Source organism: Rhipicephalus sanguineus, chromosome 11 (assembly GCF_013339695.2).
Source record: "Rhipicephalus sanguineus isolate Rsan-2018 chromosome 11, BIME_Rsan_1.4, whole genome shotgun sequence".
NCBI lineage: Eukaryota > Metazoa > Arthropoda > Arachnida > Ixodida > Ixodidae > Rhipicephalus > Rhipicephalus sanguineus.
In genome coordinates, this window is record NC_051186.1 from 43,678,624 (window position 1) to 43,701,903 (window position 23,280).

At 46.1% G+C, this 23,280-nt stretch overlaps 1 protein-coding gene across 1 annotated transcript in view; it reads right to left on the minus strand.

Annotated features, from left to right (window-relative positions):
• Positions 1–23,280, minus strand: part of LOC119374644 (arginase-1) — a 43,508-nt gene that overhangs the window by 17,877 nt on the left and 2,351 nt on the right. The window contains exons 2-5 of the mRNA XM_037644814.2: positions 15,104–15,191; positions 11,761–11,833; positions 11,019–11,122; positions 9,234–9,411 (exon numbers count right to left, since the gene is read on the minus strand). Of these exons, the coding sequence (XP_037500742.1) occupies positions 9,234–9,411; positions 11,019–11,122; positions 11,761–11,833; positions 15,104–15,191 (443 nt within the window). The remainder of the gene's footprint in view (positions 1–9,233; positions 9,412–11,018; positions 11,123–11,760; positions 11,834–15,103; positions 15,192–23,280) is intronic.

The following is a 23,280-nucleotide window of genomic DNA, read 5'->3' on the forward strand; positions in this document are numbered from 1 at the left end:
CGCGTCGTGGTGTTTTGCTTGAACGACCACCTTCGTCATCTTTTGAGCCGCAGATGATGGTGGCCGCTCAGTTGCAATGTCACCTGCTCTGCGTGTCGTCACCGGCGGTACAGTGACCGTTGGAGCTCCATTGTTGCCATTCTCTGACGCCTCGGCTTCAGTATGAGCTCGGGTGACATCTTTCCTGAGATTCTCTTCCGCGGTTTCTTTACGTCGCGGTTCCTGAACTGACGAGGGCTCCATCTTCGGGGCTTCTCCCAAACGTTCAGGATCGTATGGCCCTCGAGCTCCGTCGATGTTTCCCACGATTAGGTCAAACAGGGGGTTATCCATGCACAGGGCAGTAACTCTCCCGCTGAAGTAAGGGGTCTCAACCTCAATCTTGGCTTCGGGAAGCATTCGAATGGAACTATCAAGCAAGCGAACCGGGGTGGAATTGCCTGTGAAGTCACTCTCTCGGACCAATTTCTTTCGTACGATAACCGTGGTGCACCCACTATCCCTTAGTACTGTGACTTCCTTTCCCCCAACTTTCCCCTTAAGTGTCGGCATTCCTTTAGTCGAGTCTGTTGTCACCGCAGCACCAATGAAATCTATCTTCCTGCTTTTCACATCGGCTAATTCATCTTTGACTGCTTCTGTTTCCACTTTTGGCGGGGCATACGCACAAGCTGCTTGGTGGGCTTTGCTCACATCGCTTCGACATGCGTCGGCTTTGTGCCCAGTCTGACCACATTTAAAACACTTCATCACACTGGGGCGTGAGAAGTTGGTCCGACAACTGTTAGCGCGATGACCCACGCGGTTACACAGAAAGCATCGCGGAACACTCTCTGGTGCACGCTTGGTTTCTTCAGGTGCCGATCTCTTTGACTCCTCGTGAACTTCCCTTTTTACTTTGGCCAGATTCGTGCCACCTTGCGCTTCCAAGAATTGATCGGCCAACTCAAGCATGTCGTCAAGCGATTTAGCTTTCCTCTCTTTCAGATACAGCGACAGGCTCGGGTGGCAACTGGTGAGAAATTGCTCTCTGATTAGAAGCTCTCTAAGCTCACCGTACTCCTGCGCCGTCTCTGAAAGTTCGATCCACCTGTCAAAATAATGGCTGAGCCGCGCGGCATACTGCGTTGCCGTCTCGCCATCAGCTGGCCTTCCCGTACGGAACCGATCTCGGAAGCCTTCCACGGTGAATCTAAATCGCTTCAGCAAAGCAGCTTTTACTTTCGTGTAATTAGCTGCATCGGTAGGTGTCAGCCTACCGTACACACTGAGCGCTTCGCCACTCAAACAAGTGCTCAAAGCTGTTGCCCATTGCTGCTCCGGCCAATTTTGGCTTCTAGCTATCGTCTCAAACCTGTGCAGGTATGCATCAAGGTCATCTTTCCTCTCGTCAAACGCCACAAGCAGTTTGCTTGGGTTCAAACGGAAGCTATGATCTTCCCCTTTCGCTGCTCTCCACTCTAGTTTGCACGGGAGTCTCTGTGCGCTGCTGCAAACGGAGCCGTTATAATAATATAATAATTAATACTTTATTCTGGCATGTGTACACAACAGTTACATGCCACCGAGATGAGGCAAAAGGAAACAGACGAAACTGTTTCCTGACTAGGCCTACATCCCGGCTCGTGAACAAAAAACAAAACAAGGACAGCGGTGAGGAAAGCGAAAAACATCCAGTACAGCACAATTCATCGCATCACTGTAGAGAAGTCATGGAAGGTTCATACCAATTTCAAGCAATTTCGCTATAGAAGTACGAAAACCTATAAAAACCATTTCATGTTGATATGTCCATCAGAGTAAAGTTGTGAATAGATTTAATGAATGAAGAGGTGCAATAGTATCCATCATAATTCAGAATTCAAGTGGAGCTAACAATGTGCGTAGCTTAACAATTGAAACGCAGTGAAGTACAACCTGGTGAACAGAAGTATACATCGCAAGTGGCAAAATACATTGCATGCACATAAAACACACCAAAAAAACAAAAAAAAAACAAGCACTTCATCCTGGATCGAAGAGTAATCTTACTTTCTTTTTAAAATAATGTACAGATCTGCTTATCTGTGATAATTCTACTACAGAAGGAAAACTGTTACATATATCTACTATTTGATGGTCAAGTGATTGGGTACCATAATTTGTTCTAGATCGTGCTGAAACAAGTGACGTCCTTCGTAAGTTATATTCAATGTGACGAGTGAGGTACATATTGCTGAATGAAGCAAATCTTGTTTTATACGATTATAAATAAGAACCATCAGTTTAAGTTTGTAGCATTCAGTGTGAAACACAATACACGAAAACAGAAAATAAATTGCTATGTCTATGTCTATCTGGCCTTTTAGTTATTAGCTTCAATGCTTTTTGTTGCATGGTAATTAATTTTGTGCATTGGTCCTATACATGTGCCCCAACTAAGTTGCAGTATGTGAGGTGCGAATGAACGAGAGAAAAGTATAGCTGCTTTGCCACCGAATGTGGAAGAAGATGGTTATACGGCTTATAACACCAATGGATCGAGCATTTCAGTTTTACATGACTCACGTGATCAGACCAGCTCAAGTCATTGCGGAAGTGTACGCCCAGAAACTTACAGCTACTGTTACATGTTATTTCTGAATTACCAAAATAAAGTTTTGGGTTGTGGTTTATTGCTTGTTTTTAGCACGGAATAAAATGAAATTAGTTTTTTTCACGTTTAATCTCAGCTGATTTCCCCTCAACCATCCCTCTAATTCTTCAAGCCAACTATTCGCTCTCTGCTCAAGTTCTTTTAGGTTGGGACCAGAAAGAAGATGTTAGTGTCGTCGGCATATAGGATAATGTTCGAAGATGAAGGAATGTTTACAATATCATTTATGTACATAGTGAATAGAAGGGGTCCTAATATTGATCCCTGAGGTACTCCATATTTTATTGTTCCGTAGTTAGAGCGAGTGTCGTTATGTAGCTTTGTGTATTGTTGACGTGCAGTCAGGTAGCTTTTCATAAGGCTTTTTGCAATGCCACGAATTCCATAAATTTCTAATTTTGCTAAGAGAATGTCATGTTGAACCGAATCAACGCTTTACTGAAGTCGAGGAAATAGTCCGATAGTAAAGTGTTTCATTTCAATGTTTCGAATTAAGACATTTTTTATATAAAGCAATGCGGTTTCAGTTGATTTCCCAGGTTGAAAACCGTATTGATGATCACTTATCACATTATTTGTGGAAAGGAAGCCAAAGAAACGTGTATAAATTATTTTTTCAGCAACCTTAGAAAAATTGGCAGAACTGAAATTGGCCGGTAATTACCGAATTCTGTTTTATTTCCACCTTTATAGACAACAGTAACACGTGCTATCTTTAATCTATCTGGGAACACGCCAGTAGCCAACATCTGATTGAATATATAGGTCAGTGGTTCTATAAGGCAACTAATGGAATTCTTAATTGGCAATGGTGAGATGTCATCATCACCAGGAGCACAAGTATTTTTTAGAGAATTAATAATGGTTGTGATTTCTGCCTCTGTTGTTGGCGTCAGAAATATCGAGTCATAGTTGGAAATCTGAATGCATGACGTAAGAGAGGTATTATTAGGCAAGGGAATTAAGCCGTCATATTTACCAGCTTCCAGGAAGTGTTCATTGAATTTGTCGGCTAATGCAACACCGTCATAGATAATACCCTTAACCAGCATTTCGACGGGGGTTGTGTTAGCTTTGCTGCCGATGAGAGTTTTAATTCCTTCCCAGATCTGCTTAGGATTGTACCTATGTTTGAAACTTTTTTCTGTAAATGACGACTTCGCTTTTTTTAGATCAGAATTTAGCACATTACGAAACTTTTTGTACTCAGCTAATATCTCAGAACTTCTCGTTTTAAGAAATTTAGCGAACATCAAGTTTTTTTCTTTTATTCTCATAAAAAGAGCCTTGTTTATCCAATCTTTACGGGCCTTTCTGTGTTTTTTAATTGCCATAACAGGAAAAGCGACATTGTAATGGTTAATAACCTTTATAATGAAATTTTCGTACGCTTCATTTGGGTCGGTTGCATTGTAGACGTCTGTCCAATCGGTTGTTTTCAGCAACTCACAGAAAACAGCGATATTATTGGAATCATTCGTTCTACGTGAATGGATAGGGGTAGTTCGTTTTTTACTTAAAGGGACAAATACAAAGAACGGCAAGTGGTCACTTAGACCAGACGAAAACACTCCGGAAAAAACTGCGTCCCGAGAAAAGTTCGTGTAGCAAAGATCTATTATTGTTGCTGTTGATTTGTTACTCGTGTTGGGGACTCAATCGTATTTGTGCAGCCATACAGTAGCATTATTTCAGTTAAGGCCGCTTGAATCGGAGATCTACCCATAACATCAATATTAAAATCACCAAGGCAATAACACGCCATTTATTTGAATTAGCATTTTCTAAACATGTCTCAATAAACTGAAGAAAGGCTTCTGTGTTACCTTGAGGTGGCGGTACAGCGCAATGATAAAAATGTTCCGGTGTAACAGGCTAACACATTCGAAATCTTCGAAAACGCCCGTATAATCAGTCAGGATGTCAAAAGATAAGTTTTGGCGCGTGTATATGGTCACACCCCCACCTCGTTTTTCTTTCCTGAATTGAGTTACATGTTTGTAGCCAGTGAATTGAATGACGTCTTCCTCCGAGCGGAACCACGTCTCGGTAAAAGCAAAAAAATCAAAAGTGTAGTTGATCTGCTTCATTTCAGCCTCGACTTCCTCTCCCTTGTTTCTTAAACTTTGCGCATTTAAGTGATAAAAGGACAGGCTATTGTTTCTACTGTATCCAGAAGTTTTTAACACTTCTAGGAATGAATCAGCAGAAAAATAGGCCATTTTTCACTAACTTCTTTTCTGACGAAACGCACAGTCTGTTCTAGATAATTTTGTCTAAGTCGCTTTCATTGTTGATGTTGATGGCGCGAGTACTTGGTTCCTTTCGAGCAAATATCTTCCCTTCCTTCGTCCAGACAAACCGGTAGTGTGCTTCCGCAGCTTTTGTCTTTGCGAGCCACAATAGCCTCTTGTTTTGCGCAGTTAAGTTGTCGAAAAACTTAACATCCTTTTTGCATTGCTTCAGAGTGCTACGCTTCGCAATCCACAGTGCTTTTGTGGACTGTTTGCAAAACCTGATGAGCACGACCGGGGTTTTGTCTGACCTTAAGGGAATGCGATGCAGCCCATCAACATCATCCTTTGTAAGCACCGGCAAATCGAGCCTTCTTGCCAGTTCATTCACTTTTTCCATCAAATCTTCGCGTTCAGTCTCAGGCAAGCCATGTATTTCCATGTTTTGTTTTCTGCTATATTGATTTAGGGCATTCAGCTCCGTGCGCAGCTCTGCAATTGTTTGCTTGTTATTAGCTACTTCGAGCGTATCAACTGTCTTTTGTAGGGCTTCGATTTGCTTGTCATGTTTATTTGAAGCTTCTATAAGCTTATCATAAGTGTCAGACATGTGTTGCACAGATCTCTCAATGTTTCTCACTGCATCTTTAAGACTCGTTATCTCATCGACCTTTACTGTAAGCGCAGCAAGCGCTCTGCTTATGTCCGCCAACTGCTTGCTCATAGCAATGGATACATTGCCATCCTGCTGTCGAGCAGTGGCAGCGCTTCGAGACGCTGTTAAGCGACATGTCTGACACTTCATACTCGCCCTCGCTTCAACGTCTTTGGATTTGTACGTGCGCTCGCCGACGCCTGAGCACTTTCCGAGATGATAACGCAGACCACATTCTGCACATTTCATGCATTCTTCATCTGTCAGTATCTCCTCAAAACATGCTAGACACGTTTCGCCAGGGTCGTTGCTCATGGCGTAAGCACGGGATGCACACTTACAATAGTTCCAAGGCGATAGTGCACAGGAAGTTTCTTTAGAGTGCTAGTAACGCGATACATAAGGAACACCTGCTTGCTCAGTAAACGCGTTACACAAGCTCAGCAACACTTTCTCAGTAAACGCGTTACACAAGGAACACTTGCTCGGGCAGTAGAGCAGCAGCAAAATATAGGAATGGGTACAAGTGTGGAAAAAAAATTTTGCAGAACAGCAAACTAACCTGCAAAAGTGAGCAAAATTTCTCAGGTGCTGCTCCTGTGTATCCGCCGCCGCCACCACTGCCCGAGTGTGATCACCGGTGTGCAGTAAGGCGTTTATAGCTGATTAGATGGGGTAGCAGCAGGTCACGTGGTGCGTTGACGCTTGAATATGTTGTTCTGCAGTGTCGTCGTATTTCCTTGTCCGGGGCCCTTGCGTCAGTGGATTCCACGGTAGAAACCTGGGAGGGGTGGGGGGCCGGCACTTCGACGGCGCGTCGTAGTTCCGAGCTTCGATTACCAGTTGGCACTGCAAAAGTGAGCAAAATTTCTCAGGTGCTGCTCCTGTGTATCCGCCGCCGCCACCACTGCCCGAGTGTGATCACCGGTGTGCAGTAAGGCGTTTATAGCTGATTAGATGGGGTAGCAGCAGGTCACGTGGTGCGTTGACGCTTGAATATGTTGTTCTGCAGTGTCGTCGTATTTCCTTGTCCGGGGCCCTTGCGTCAGTGGATTCCACGGTAGAAACCTGGGAGGGGTGGGGGGCCGGCACTTCGACGGCGCGTCGTAGTTCCGAGCTTCGATTACCAGTTGGCACTGCAAAAGTGAGCAAAATTTCTCAGGTGCTGCTCCTGTGTATCCGCCGCCGCCACCACTGCCCGAGTGTGATCACCGGTGTGCAGTAAGGCGTTTATAGCTGATCCAATTTATAGCGAGTTCCAATTCGTGCTGCCGTTGCCTTTCTCTCTCAGCCATCTCAGCTTGCATCTGTCTCTCTTGCGCCTCTCTTTCTTCCTTCAACTGTCGCTCCTTCGCCTCTCGCTCTTCTTTCTCCCTCTCAGCTGCCAACCTCACTCTCTCCAGCTCTGCTGCTCTCTCTTCCTTGGCCCTTTCAACCGCCAACTTCTCTCTTTCAAGCGCCTCCTTTTCCTTTTGGCTCACCCACTTTCGTAGTTCGGCCCCAGAAAGACCCATCTTCTCACCAAGGGCAACTAACTTCTCAAGATCCATGATGCCCGTCAACAAAACCTAGCCGCGTGCACAAAATATCTGCCTAACTTCGAGTACCAAACACTCTCTGCACACAGGTTAGCGAGAACGCGGTGCAACACACAAAAATCGTTCGCAAGCACTATCAACGTCTCAAGGCTCTTTCTCCCTACTTTGGACACACTTTTGCACCAAAAGGTCCTGTGTCGCGGACGCCAGAATAATTGTCCCTGATCCCGTTAATCGGGGACGGCAATCGCCGGGCGGATTCTAAGGGCTGGCGTCACGGCCCTCCGAAAACGCACCACGAAAGCGCGGACAATTTAGAGTTGGTCCTTTGGCGCGCCAGCGAACGCCGGTTGTGGTCCAAAGACCGAGTCAGAGCCGAGAGTCGATAACACAAACGAAAACGAAATATATTCTCCGTTAAGGCAATACAAATAACACAAACACGTGCACACTCGGCTGGTACCAGTTACAACTTCACAATATAACTCAGATGGTGTTTACACAACGGGAGCTAAACAGACAGATCACACGCAACCAATGCAATCACATGCATTAAACTATTCGATGACCGTTAAAGTCCTGAATAGATAGGGGCGTATCCAGTCCACAATACTTGGACGGTAAACGAATGCTTCTCTTCAAGGAAACACTCACGCCAGCTCCAGCGTTGATCGTCGTAGCTCGACCGTCGTCGTGACTTGTCACGGCTCACACGGCGTCGTCATCGGATTCTTCCAGATCCACGAGCGATTGACCGCACACCATCATAAACACGTCTTCTTTGGCTAACGAAGCCACACTTCGCATAACTTCACCATCACCGGGCCATTCCTTCACTCACTGACTTCTCGACTCCCTTCACTGACTTCTCTCACTGACTTCACTACTCCCTTCACTGACTGCACTGCCTGCACTGACTGTACTACCGTCGATTGCACGCTTTTATCCCTTCTCCCCTGGGATCTAGAAGCGTCGGGATGTTTCTTCTGCGTGCAGTACAGCTAAGCCTGGGGAAAGGGCGAGAGCTTTCTCGTATGTTCGAATCGCGGCGGCATCGCGCACGGATGCGTCCCCCCTTCCTTCCAGAAACATCTAGGATTTGCCGGGCGTTTGATCGCGTCGTCTGCGCCTGGCTCGATTGGGTGAGGAGGATGCGGCGCGCCGGCGTCTTTTGATGCTTGTTTTTTCGTCTTTCGCGCTTCTTGGGCGCGCGATTCGCGCCGTTCTGTCTCGTAGCAGTTTGAAAGCGGCCTCACGCGCGCTTTATAACGCGATCGTTTGTGACATCATCATCACCGGCCTCTGCCTTTCTAGCGCGTGCAACGCAATAACTCGGCCGGCGCGCGCTCTCTCTTCATCCTCTTCTTCATATTCTGCTTCGCTTCCCGAACACGTGTGCCCGGCGAGCGCTCTCCCGCTGCGCCCATTTGTCCGGCGTGGGATGCAATAACTCTGACGGGTGAGAGAACGAGTAATGATAGAGAGAAGGAAAGAGAGAAAGCAAGAGAAAGACAGGAAGAAAAGAAAGAAAGATAAACAATGATATAGAAAGACAGAGAAATAAATAAAAGAAGAAAGAGATAGAAACAGGCACGAACAAGATATAGAAAAAAACAGATAAGACAGAAAGAGAAAGAAATGAAAAATGAGAAACAAAGAGAGAGAAAGAAATATATAAAGAGAGAGACAGGGAAAGAGAAAAAAATAGAGAAATAGAAAAAGTGAGAAAGAAAGAAAGAAATAGAAAAAAGAAAGAGCGAGAAAGAGAGAGAAAGAAAGAAATAGAAAGAAAGAGACAGAAAAGACATTTGACTTAATGAAGCTACTTGGTGCTGTAATTGCTAAGCGATAACCTATCGAACCCGATCGATATCTAGCCAATACTCGTGACTTACAATTTCATCACGTAAACACTTCGTGCGTCGGCGTGTGAATGCACGTGTGCCTAGTCAAGCGAGAACCAGTCGAGTGGCGACCAGCTCTGCTCTGCGCCAGCCTTGTGCGACTCAGTGCAAGCTGCATATTTCTTTTTAATTAGTCGTTTCAGTGTCATTTTAACTGTGGCAGAGTATTTCCGCCTCGAGATAGAGTTCGCGGCGAAAATTACAGGAGCTTTACTAGTTCAACAGTTATGATACAAAGCGTGTATTGCATCAAAAGAAAGACCGGACCTGACGTCGAAGAACTGGGCGTATTGATGTCGCCGTGGGCGTCTATCCAGATGAGGGCCACCTCCGAGTCAACTGACTGCGCGTGTCCGCTCACCGAGCCGATGGACATAGTGTGGTCTCCGCCCAGGTTCAACGATACACGGCCCGAGCCAAGCACCTTCGCCACTGCGTCGCGTACCTGTAACGCCAAGAGTTCACTGCAACCCGCGGTGACAACTAAATGAATTCAGTATAAACCAAGGAGTTTGAACGGCGGAGCTTCTTATGCCTGAAGTATTAGTAGTAGTAGTAAAACTTTATTTTGTACAGAAACCAGACAGGCTAGAACCCCAGTGCCTCGCAGGGAACATGCGTGGGGGGGGGGGGGGGTAGCCTGTACGGCAGGGTGGTGTCCCTATTCTAAGGCCCTACTGGCACGAGCCATCCGTTCAGCTCTTTGGATCAGTCGTAGCTGATCTTTCAGGGCCCGGCTAGACAGCAGCGCCTCCCATTCGTCCCATGTGCCATTTGTGTCGTGTTCTTCTCCGTGCTCCGCACACTCCCACGTGATGTGAAAAAGTGTTGGTGTTGTTCCACACCACGGACATATGTAGAATCTCCGTATAGCGTTCGCGAAAACTCGGGCGAGTATGCACCACAGGAATTGGGCAAGTCCCACTACCGATGTACAGCAGGTGCGAGGGAAAACATTAGAGGGAGAGAGCACAGGGGAGCAGCGCGTACGACGCGGACGGCAGAGGCACACATACAACTACGCGTAGAGCTGAGACAGCGGAGCGAAGGAGAGTGATGGAGCGCCTTGGGGAAGGAGGTCGGATCCTGGGGAGGGAGAGAGTAAAGTCTAGTAATACGAGGAGTGCTGAGGCGAGCGCTAAGCGAAACCTCCACTCGACGATGTGGAGAGGAGGGAAGAAAGGAGAGGGGAATTGAAGCAGGATAAATAAACAAAAAGCTTGCAGGACGCTTGAGCTTCGCCTTCAAGAGCAGAAGGCGATAGCTTAATCGGGCCCCGTTCGCATTGCCTTCTCAATCGCTATAGGCTCACATCGCTTCTCGCTGCACACCTCACCTGTGCTGCAAGGAAAGAAACGTCTGTGCGCGTGCGAATTGGCCGTTTCAAACTATCCTAGAATGTCTATACTGCAAGCATACATAATACATACATACATACATACATACATACATACATACATACATACATACATACATACATACATACATACATACATACATACATACATACATACATACATACATACATACATACATACATACATACATAACCAGCAACGGTGATCTAGTGGTAACGGTTCTCGACTGCTGAGCCGAAGGTCGCGAATCGAATCCCGGCCGCGGCGTCCGCATTTTCGATGGTGGCGAAAATGCCTGAGGCCCGTGTACTTAGGTTTAGGTGCACGTTAAAGAACCCCAGGTGGTCGAAATTTCCGGAGCACTCCCCTACTGCGTCCCTCATAATCATATCACGGTTTTGGGACGTAAAACCCCAACAATTATTATTATTATATACCCGCGTGTGCTTCACTCCCTAAGTACTTGGCGCACTATATACGACACATTTTCCCACAGGATATTCTGCCGCAACCTCCCCTTATCTTTTTCTTTTTTTTATTTTACGACGGCGGGTGCCAACCATGCGCCTAGCCGGCGATACGGCGATATCGAGATCTCACCGAGAGACGCTTTGTTGTATCGGGAAACATTGTTTCTGCTCTTTTATCTTATCGCGTTATCTCGCAAAACGGGCTTCCATTTCCAACGTCTCACGTTTTTGTTTGTCTTTCCGACGACGTCCGAGTTGCGCGCTCCGCAATCGGTGACGCTGGGGTCGCCATCGACGCTGACGTCGCCGAAGTCTTCGACCTTGTGACCTGCGACGTACAGAATCAAATGAGCATTCTCTTACTCTTCCTCCTTTATATATATATATATATATATATATCCGGGAAAAATCCGTTGCAATAATGTTAGGAATGGCAGAGAGGGTCACCTGGCAATCCATTGCCGAGATTGCAAGTGCACACCGGATTTTCGCGCCAGCTCTGTGATTGCCAGGAGCCGCGATAAGTCGACTGGAGTAATAATTGAGGTAAAAAAAAAACGATTGTTGAAGCAGGTGATTTTTGCGTGAGTGTGGCCTCCATATCTTTATCGCAAAAAAAAATAAAATAAAAAAGGAGCTGCATTTTCTGAAAGCGACTGCGCAGGGATGAAACGTGACAGCGTTATCTGTGTAAATAGCAGCCATGATTTTTCTTTTTTTTGGAATAAACATTGTTGGAAGTGGCGCCCTGTGTGTGTGTGTGTGTGTGTGTGTGTGTGTGTGTGTGTGTGTGTGTGTGTGTGTGTGTGTGTGTGTGTGTGTGTGTGTGTGTGTGTGTGTGTGTGTGTGTGTGTGTGTCTTGTCCGTCGTCGTCTTCGCGCCTTTTACATCGGATCATGTCGTGTAATTATGTTTACGTACTCTACAGTAACTTTCTATAGTACCGCATCAGCAACGTATACTCACCGAGATCTCTGAGCTGGTCGAGGAGTCCAGCGTCGCGCAGGAATTGCGGACCCTTTTCGACACCTGCCTTGGGCTTTTTAGGCAATACAGGGGGCAAAAAATATAGAGGCAAGGAACGTTAGTTCGAATTCACAAAAACAAAATGGTGGTTTTCTTTCACGGACACTTTAGTTTCGCTTACATTCCTGTATGTATGTATGTATGTATGTATGTATGTATGTATGTATGTATGTATGTATGTATGTATGTATGTATGTATGTTATAGGAGATATTTGTGATTACACTGCATTGTATGAAATCATGAAATCACCCCAGTGTTTGCCCAGATAACCTTTCTTGTACATGAAGGCTTCTGGATGTCACCACCTTCTACGGTATATTCAGGGGCGTAGCCAGATATTTGTTTCGGGGGGGGGGGGGGGGATTCAGCCACCTTTTATGTTCGTGCGCGCGTATGTATGTGTGCGTGTATATGTACACATTAAAAACTGAAAAATTTCGGGGAGGTTTGAACCCTGACCCCTCTGACTATATACCAATGGTTATATTATAGACGTATCATTACCGCACACGGTAAGCATATCTATCAGGCAAAACGAAGCACCTGCTTTGCATCTGCATAGCATTTATATTGTACACACTGCAAACGGAAACATGTGGAACGGCTGACACTCAAAACGCTAGGTAAGTGCGCGCGCGCGCGTGTGTGTGTGTGTGTGTGTGTATCAGGGCTGGGCAGTATCGCGATACAAGAGTATCGCGATAGTATTTCAGAGATACTTTTGAGTATCTGTATTTCTGTATCGAGATACATTTGAAAAATGTATTTGTATCTCAGTAGTGAAATACATTTACGATGTATCGCCTGTATCGCGATACTATGCAGGACACGGGTATTTCGTTACATTGTTTTTTGTGTCGGAAATGAGTTGAGGCGTGTTTCCAATGGGGGAATGGCGTTTTTTTTTTTTTGTGCAAGACAAGCAAAGGCGCGCCGCCGGTCGCCGACAGATAGGGCGGCGATGGTTTCCCCTCAAGCACAGAATGGTCTATGTGGTAAAGCGCGTGACGCCGCAGACGGCAGAATCGCGGGGCAGTGTTGTCAGCCTCTGCCGACGAAAGTCGCTGTCTCTGAAGGTCAGTGCAGCACGCCTAATTTTTTTCGGGTGGCAAGCCATTACTTCGCGACCCCCCGCGCGGATACCGCCTTGGAACAGGCTTTGCAATGCTTCGCGTGCGTTCAGTTCTCAAAGCGGCGGCACTTCCAAAAGCAGTTCCTGTAGTCGCGGAGGAAGTGACTAGAAGATGGCTATCTTTGACGCGCATTCAGCCGCCTCTCCAATGTCAGGGTGCGTTCCTCATTGATTACATGCGTGAAACGGTCTGTTGTGGTAGCAGGCTCCCCCACCGCCGGAGCCGACTTCGCCTGTTGCGGCTTTCTGAAATGGGTGCTGGTAGCGTCGGTAGTGGGGACAGCTTCATTGAAGCCGACAGGGTCAGTCGGCTGTGGATTCCGAAAATGGGGACAGGCTTCGGATTCTGAACAGTCAGAACAACCCAAGTGAGGGCGGAAGTGTTTCGGTATCTAGATGACCCGAGAAGAGATATCGCCATGCCGCAGGGCACACGAATTTGTGCTCGCCTTCAGCGGTAGACACTTTTTTTCTTTCGTGAGTGTTGTGCTGAGGCTGAACCGACGCTGTTAGAAGACAGCCTATTTGAGAAGCCTACACAGCAACCTTCTCAGCAAAGCAGATCTTCAAAGTAAATGTGTGTTTTTTCTCAATTCACTGGTGTTCATTAGTGATTCGAGTGATTTGCTTAAAGTGTGCTATGTCTAGCATAGCTTAGTTTGTTCGCCAAGTATGTCGATTTCAGTGTCCAATCCTTGTTACCTTTGCTGTGATATAGTGTATTTTTATTGCAATTGATACTTGTAATTATGTCATTATTACTAATAATGTACTTTGTCCACCCCCTCCCCTGCAATGTCTTAATGGCGCTGGGGGTACTGTAATAAATAAATAAATGAACTGAACGTTTCGATGCGCTGCGACTTACAATTACAATTACAACATTATGCTGCACTAATAAGTGTCTGTGCGTAGTATGAGCATCCTTGAAATAAAAAAATGTATTCCAGTGTCTGTATCGCTGTAACTGTATTCCGGAATACTTTTTTCGTCTTATTACAAAAGTATCTCCGAAATATCCCGTTACGTTAAAGGCAAATGTATCTCAGTATCTGTATTTTAGGCTTCCAGTTCATGTATTTCGATATCTGTATTCCAGAATACTCTTCTGAGTATCTCTGCCCAGCCCTGGTGTGTATGTGTGTTAAAACACATACGTAATGTGAAGTTAAATCTTAAGAACACAGTTTTTTTTTAGAAGAAAATCACAGCGTATCCACGGAGTGAATGATGATGAGTGGGCGAAGCTGCGGAGGTTCATCGGTAAACCGTGAATCTTCCGTGAATTCTGCCCAGTACATCATCACCGACGTGAGATCGGGCGCGTTTATACTAAAGGTTCGATGAGAGTTATGGCGACTTGCAGCTCACTTTAATTTTACATGTACGCTGTGAATTTTCATTGTTTAATCACGCACAGGAGAAATCGCACACACGCACTACCTTGGAGGTCAAAATCCAGTGCCTATATATACGGGGTGGTCAGTGAACGGTTGTGCAGCGCGAGCGGTCGGTTTTTTCAATCAAGACGCTGCCACGCGACGCTGCCTGCGTCGGCGCCGCTGCGCCGCGAGGCAAGATAGGGGGGGGGGGCACCGTAGGAGAGGAGAAATAGGGGGTAGCGTAGGAGAGGAGAGGGCGTCACATATCACATACTGTCACAGCGCATTGTCTTTAGGGAGGCTTCATGTGTGCACGCCCCCTCCGTTTTTAAAGGGCCCCTAAACCACCCAGAGGTCGAAATTTAGTGTTGGCGTTGCAGTTGTGCACGAGTCTACAGCGAACGCTGGCGGAGTTGCACGCGCTTTCTCGTTTCGCTCTTTCTTTCGCTAGGCTGCATTCGTCGGCTCGTCTACGCACCGCTCCGAGTGCCTTTCCTCAGCTGGAAACGCAAGAAGCGTGCGCATCTGCTTGCAGAAAACAGGATCCTATTCGCCCACTGACAGCGTCTCTTGCTCGCGACGTCACCTAATCACACGGGTGACGTCATGACGGCTGTTGTCGATAGAGAAAAGGCAAGGGGAGGAGCAGTCTAGCGTCTGTTAGTGGTTTAGGCTACTACGACGGGGACGAACGGGTGCCGCTATAAGGAGCTTCGCCCCTAAAAGAACTGCAGCCCGCAGAGGTAGACTTCTGGCATCGTTCTCACCTGCCCCTGATGAATGGGAACTCCGAGGACTCCAATCTCTCGCCGGTTGCTCCCTAAATGGGCCGCTGCCGATGAGCTGTTGTCACTCCTGAAAGCGAAGAGCACAGCTTCACATCGCTAGAGCTGTCATGCATCTCTACGCGTGAAGCAACTCGTTGGAGCTGGCGATTTTAAAACACACCTTCGCAATTCCAACAGCTACTACGATGTTGGCGTCGTAGTGTCGAAAAGTTGCGCATATATAAAGACCACCGAAAAGTATCACCCATGAACTTTTGCGGACGAGAACTGCAGTGATATGCCTGAATCTCAATCACCCGTTTGCTTGACCGTTTCATCGAGTTACTCAATGGCTGATTTTAATGTTTCAACGCCACACTTGATACATGCCGTAGCAGAGGCGAGACAATAAAGGGGCCCTCTATACTCAGAGATGTGATAATATCGAGCCTGCTTGTTATCGCATCAGCAGTAAAAGAGCATATGGTTTTCATAAGTGTTAACCTGAAGATCAGTGCGCTTCGATTGAAAATTTGGAACAATTGCAGCTGCTATACAGTGTTCTTTACGACACGGGTCCGAAAATTCTAAAAAATAAGGAAAATGCGATATTTGATAGCTGACTTCATAATTACCTTTTCTGTAGTGGCAGGCACTTTAGGATAGCTAAAAAACATTTACGGCACTCTGCGCTAATACGAACAAATTTAAATGTTAATTTATTTAATTTCTTTAATTTCTTAAACGATGTCTTCACCCATCCTGAAATGCCTGCCGCTACAGAGGATGTAACTGTGACGGCAGCGAGCAAATATCACATTGCCCTGATTTTTTAGGATTTTCGGACACATTTCTTGAAACGCCCTGTGAAGTACAAGCTTCTGTTAAATCGGTGGATCTGGCCTCCTGCACCGCGCTTGGCTTCACTTCCTCAAACTGACACATGCGCAAGCAAGCGAGTAATTACGAAGTTAATTAACTCGCTAATTTACTTAAACTAGCTCACACTGCGATTTGTGGCGCTAGGCACAGTCCGTGGCCCTTTAGAATCAGCACTTATTGGTACAAATACAGACATATTACAAGTGTTAATATACATAAGGTCCCAAAACCGAAGACTGTATCGGGACCGTTAAAGGCAATTAGGATATTACACAATGTTTAAAATAACAATAACGCAGCTGAGACATGGGAGTAATAACAAAACGCGTTTATAACATATGAGTAATAACAAAGCACGTTTACAGCATAACACAAACAAACAGAACAAAATGATAAAAAAGTGCAATAATGGTAAGTACTAGGGTAGCGTATGCAGATGATACGGCTTAATTACAGTGTACACCAAAGTATGGACATTATAGATACGAGCCTTTGTTCTAATGAGATAAACAAGTCTGGACTGAAGCGCTGGAGTTTGCGTACCTTCCTTCACTCAGCGGCCTTCCTTCGAGGCAAGCCGGGCTGGCGACGAGAAGCAACAGAAGCAGCAGTTCTCGCAGGGACAGTACTTCACTGCGGCGTACCATGGTGCTCAACACTCTTTTTGTCAGCTTCTAGAGTTACAGCGCAGGCAAAGTTCCGGCAATTGCGACGACGGACGAATTAATTTGCACAGTGTACTATAGTACTCCACTACTACCGCAATTGACGTTGACTCGTCACAATGAGCGCGGGCGCACTAAGCCATCAGCACGCCCCCGCCCCCCTTTTTATTTAAGTCGGACGGCAGGCAGGTGCAGATTTCACGCACCTGTTATCGACAGGCGTTCGTTCACTGAAAATCCCACACCTGTTCGCGATGAAGGGTAATTGTTAATCAGAGCAATACCCCTGCAACCGACCTACGGTAGATAACACCAGTTGACAGGCTCGAGCTGGTAGACAATACAAATGATTAAAAAAGAATATAATAATAATGGTATCCAGAAAACGGTATGTCCGGGGCCACCATCCCAAAACAAAAGCTTCGAAGTATCACGTAAAGAGCCATGGGCTGGTTCAACTACAGTGTCGACGGACTGTAATTAGAGCGACAATATCAAGACAATATGGCAGCGTGATGATACGTGCGATGGCCGGACGACGACGTGATGACCTGGGTGTACACTTACATCCAAAATCTTTACGCGGCTCTGATATTGTTATACGGACTGATACGCGAGCACAAAGCGTGCGAATGAACCGACTTGCTTCCTATATAGATGTCTTTTTTTTTTTCTTTTTCACGTCTACGACTTAAACGGGATACAAAACAGCGAAAACTATGAGACAGCTAGCCGCGCTTCAGTCTCACTGCATCTTCATCATCATCAAATAATAATGATCATCAGCTGCAGCAGCCTGGCTACGCCCACTGTATGGCAAAATCCACTCCCATGTTTCGCTAATCAATCCGGTCCTCTGCTTGCTGCAGCCACGCTACCCCCGCAAACATTTTAATCTCATCTTTCCACCTAACTTTCAGCCTCCCCTTCGCGCGCTTGCCTTCTCTTGGAGTCCAGTCTGTTACTCTTAACGACCAGCGGTTATCTTGCCTACGCGCTACACTGCCTTGGTCATGTCCACTTCTTCTTCTCCATTTCGACTAAAATGTCCTTAACACCCGTTTGTTCCCTGATCCATTATGCTCCCTTCTTGTCCCTTGAGGTTACACCTATAATTTTTCTTTCCATGGTTCGCTGCGTCGTCCTCAATTTAAAGGGGTACTGACACGAATATTTTCAGTTGTCGTTTTTTTTTTTTTTTTGGCGTCAAATGGAAGGTCAAGCCCTCAAGAGCCTAAAAATGGTAGTGCTAAACGCGAGTGCGCCCTGAAAAAGCTATTACAGTATGTTTTTAAAAGCTAGTTTCGGTTCCTACTGTACCCTGACATCACAACGCGGTATGAGCTTCTCGTCAAGTGCTCGCACAATATATAGTGACGTTTCCACGGCCGTTCCGCACCGTGGCTCCGTTGGTGACGCACAAGCGGCCATTTTGGAAGTTTTGATGACGCACAAGCGGCCATCTTGGAAGTTTTGATGACGCACAAGCGGCCATCTTGGGAGTTTTGGTACCTAACGTCATCACAACTAGCCAGACTGCTGCTTGAAGTCACCAGAATTTGTACTGTAGCCTGAAGTCAAGCTAGTGTCGATGTTGGTAGGTGCGCCATGGGAAAATTGAATTTAATATCAAAATAAAATATCTTACCAGCATTTAGTGAGCTTCACGCTTGCTCAGAGCCGTCTCTGCATACAGGAGAATTGTATGGCAGAGTAAACTCGCCTTCGAAAAAAGGTGTCAGTACCCTTTAAGTTGAGCGCTCTGCGTAAGCCTCCAGGCTTCTGCCTCGCAGCTAAGTGTCGGTAAGATGCAGCTGCTATATACCTTTCTCTTGAGGTATACTAATTAACTACCGTCCATGATCTCACAACGCCTGCCAAATGCACTCCACCAGGCCCGTAGCCAGGAGGGGGGGGGCTCCGAAATTTTGATGACACATGGTGTTTTATCGAAAATAAATCATGAAAATAGGCGCCCCCCCCCCCCCCCCGAAAAAAAATGCCTGGCTACTGGCCTGAATCCACCCCATTCTTATTCTTCTAGCTACTTCAGTCTCCTGTTTCGGATCTGAGGTCCTGTCTTAAGTAGACGTGTTCCTTTGATTCACTGCGCCATTCGTCTAACAAAACGCACACGATTGAACCAAACAAGACAAAAGTACGCGAGGAACACAGAGGCCTTGAAGTAATGAGAAATCGTGCAACAATGGACTGTCGCTCAAGACAACGAGTCTTGTCGAGCTCGTCGACTCCAGCGGCATTCCACATATGAAAATTGTTTCACGATTCAGCCGGGTCATCTGCATATACCCTTGACACGGCACACCGATGCAGCTGCAGCGCATATTGAAGCCAAAAAACAGAGATTCTAAAGCGGATGCTTAGGGGAGTTAATACGTATAGTTCAAATGATAAAAAAAACGCACGAAGGACGCAATGGTTATCATTTTACAGCTTCTGCCACGGAGCGATGACTGTGACACATTCTGCCATAAGCCTGCGCAGGGGGGGGGGGGGGGGGGGGGGGGCCGCGTCTCCCCTAGTCATCTAAAGGAGGGCGCCCATTCTTTGCCATATCTTTACTGAGTCGGACCTTTCACCTCATTTTAATGCGTATGGTTATGGCTACGCGTTTTTTTAACGATAATATGACGACCAAGGGCACCTGATGTCTACTTCCCATCCTTGCGCACGGAAAGCCAGAGACAATTGAAGAGGCCGCTGCGAGCAGTACTTAATCTCCTAATTTTCGTTTTGCGTCCATTGCAGAACTTGTATTCTTTCAGATTCGCACACAGCACACATCTATACCTTGCGCGCGCCTATACGCACGCAGTGCACATTCTGCACTATATATATGTATACACATTCGACACATCGCTTGTGTTCTGTCTATTTTGTTCTTTCCGTTATCGTGCACGTTTTCTCGTTGAATTTCGATTACGTATCTGTTCCATTCGCCCAAACTCTTGCTCCTATGAACATTCTGCAGTACTTGGTTTCATTATTCGTCACCCACTGCAGATCGCCTCGTATGGGTTTCCGTACTGATAAGCTGTGAAGCCATGCTCACAAGATCTTTCCATCCAGCTACAGATTGATCTGTCGCATTCATGTATACATGAAAGCGACCGACAAGCAAATTACTGTCAGGGGCGTAGGCAGAAATTTGTTTCGGGGGCGAGGGGCGAGGGAGGGGGGGCACCTCCTTGATCTAAAGTGAGGGCCGGGCATGCAAATGTGGCCGAGTATCAGTTTATGCACTGTATCACATGGCAGAAAAAAATTTCGGGGAGGGCACGTTCCCGGTGTGTCACCCCCTAGCTACGCCACCAATGATTCTGTACCACTGAGATACGCTGCAACATTCCTGTGAACAATCTCGAGTCGCGCATTCCCTATCTCTCTAACTCCAACATTCCCCACCCTAAGTGTGACGTAGCAAACTGGACTGAGCCCGGTTTATCTATCTATCTATCTATCTATCTATCTATCTATCTATCTATCTATCTATCTATCTATCTATCTATCTATCTATCTATCTATCTATCTATCTATCTATCTATCTATCTATCTATCTATCCGCCTACGACTTTGTGCTCTCCTGCTCGTTTCGTTAATCGAATGTACACCAAAATTGGTATGGCATAACATGACTGTATGACGAACATGAATGACGAGTCATAACATGAAAATCATGATATGCATGTCATGAACGACATGATATACATCTCACAGTATTGGTGCTCTTACCGCCGTTTCGTCAACTTGATATATACCAAAATTGATACGGCGTGACAAGAGTGTATGACGAACATAACTGACAGGTCCTAACATGCAAATCATGACACGCACGTCATGTACAGCATGATATACATGCCACGCTCATGGTGCGCTCGCGGCCGTTTCGCTAGCTTGATATATACCAAAATTCATATCTTGCGACATGACTGTATGACGAACATAAATAGCACGAGTTCACATGAAAACCATGACACGCATGTCATGTACAGCATGACTTACGTGCCACGCTCATGGTGCGCTGGCGGCCGTTTCGCTAGTTTGATCTACCCCGGAATTTGTATTGCGCGACGTGACTGTGTGACGAACATAAATAACACGACTTAACATGATAATCATGAGAAGCACGTCGTGTACAGTATGACTTACGTGCCGCGCTCATGGTGCAGTTTCGCTAGCTTGATCTACCCCGAAATTGGCATTGCGCGACATGACTCTGTGACGAACATAAATAACACGAGCTAACACGAAAATCATGACACGCATGTCATGTACAGCATGACTTACGTGCCACGCTCATGGTGCGCTGGCGGCCGTTTCGCTAGCTGGATATACACCGGAATTGGTATTGCGCGACGTGACTGTGTGACGAACATAAATAACACGACTTAATATGAAAATCATGAGAAGCATGTCATGTACAGCATGACTTACATGCTGCGCTCATAGTGCGCTGGCGGCCGTTTCACTGGCTTCATCTACCCCGGAATCGGTATTGCGCGATGTGACTGTGTGACGAACATAATTAACACGACTTAACATGAAAATCATGACACGCATGTCATGTACAGCATGACTTCCGTGCCACGATCATGGTGCGCTGGCGGCCGTTTCGCTAGCTTGATCTACCCCGGAATTGGTATTACGCGACGTGACTGTGTGACGAACTTAGATAACACGAGTTAACAGGAACATCATTACACGCATGTCATGTACAGCATGACTTACGTGCCACGCTCATGGTGCGCTGGCGGCCGTTTCGCTAGCTTGGTTTATCCCGAAATTGGTATTGAGCGACGTTACTGTGTAACGAACATAAATAACATGAGTGGCACGCATTTTCCTCAATGACAGACAAGACGATGTATGCAGCTCTTTGCTGGCTGCTTCGCATTTTTTCTTTTCTTTTTATATGCCGCTAGTAACGTATAATCTTTCGTTGTTGCGTTTGTTGTTTTTATCTTTCGAATCTAATGTATAGTCTATGTCTCTCTAACTTTCTTTTTTTTTGATGGCTGTTGGTTGTCTATTTGCAATGTAAATTACACTCTGCTGTCATGAAAATTTCTTTTATCTTTTTCTCATTTGATGTCCGCGCTATTGAGGCGCAGATATTGAAATAGATTAAAGCCGCCCGCTTTCATTTCATTCGCTTTCCTGACATGGTACCAAGGATGTCACAGAGTCCTAATACCATGTGCCGACATAAGGTATCAGAGAGTTTTAGCGAATTTCTCATCTCAAGCGTACGCCGCTTAGAAAGGCGCAAATTGGAACGTCAAGGCATTTCACCATCATCATCAGCCTGACTACGCCCACCGAGGGGCTGTTGTACTATAATATGTACACTATTATATATTCCCATATTTTAGAATACTGTAGCAGGGCAAATGCTTTTCCGAAGCAGTGGGCACAGTAAGGCTGATGATGATTATATGTGGTGGTGAAATGCTTTGATGTCCCATTTCACCACGTACGCACCCATTGTGAGGAAACTGGCACAAAGAGCATGGTCTCCGCTTAAAGGGGCCCTGCAATACATTTCCAGCATCGTCGGAAAACGCTGCCGGTCGGTAGTCGAGGCTCCGCAGAACACGTGAGCCAAACATTATAGCGCAGCACGCGGCCTGGCATTTACAAATAATTCTCAAATTCAGCTAGTAATCGTTCCCTGTTCTTTCGACAAATGACCGCGCCATATACCCAAATTTCACGGCCATTGGCTGATTAGAGCATCGTGAGCTGCATAGTTACTGTGGTCGCCGCGGGATGCTGCCACGTGCCCGTGCGTGCGCTCAGTCACTCTGAAAGTAAACCGCGCGTTCGAAGAAAAAAATCACAGCATATCCACGGGCGAATGATAAAGAGCTTGGGCGAAGCTCCTTAAGCAGTCATGCTTACACCGTGAAATCTTCAGTGGTTTCGCCCAGCAGTAATCAAAGCGATAGCCCAGTAAATCATCAAAGACGTGACAAACAATATATATATATATATATATATATATATATATATATATATATATATATATATATATATATATATATATATATATATATATGCTATCTAGTGGTGATTCACACAAGCGCACTATTGCACACACTTCTATTGGACCAACGCCATCTAGGAAATGAGACGAGAAATGGTGATGACGACACAGATTGTGTACAGCGCCATCTAGAATATCATCACTCAACTGCAGTTTGTATGTACTTCTATGAGACAGCGCCATCTATTATACTGTTCGGGAGATACTGCCGGTTACGCCTTACGCCGGACGCGTGACAAGGTTAGACTAAGAGGAGCTTCGCCCCTAAAAAAAGTGCTCAAGGTCAATACGTGCGCGTGACGTAACTTCTTCCCCAGTGCCATCCCTCCCTGCTTAGCTTCCAGCGCACTCATCGGGACGAGAGAAGAGTGAAAGCAATGACACCGCGAGACCAATTTCTGTGACTTCGCTTGTACTTGACGGATTCTAAAAATTTTTGCGGCGGTCGATTCGCGAGTCCATGAGCTCCTGTAATGAAGCCATTCGATGGTTACATGGAAAAGTGTTGCAGGAACCCTTTAATGCTTTTTTATCTCCGTGTACAGCTTGGCTTCGATTGTGAA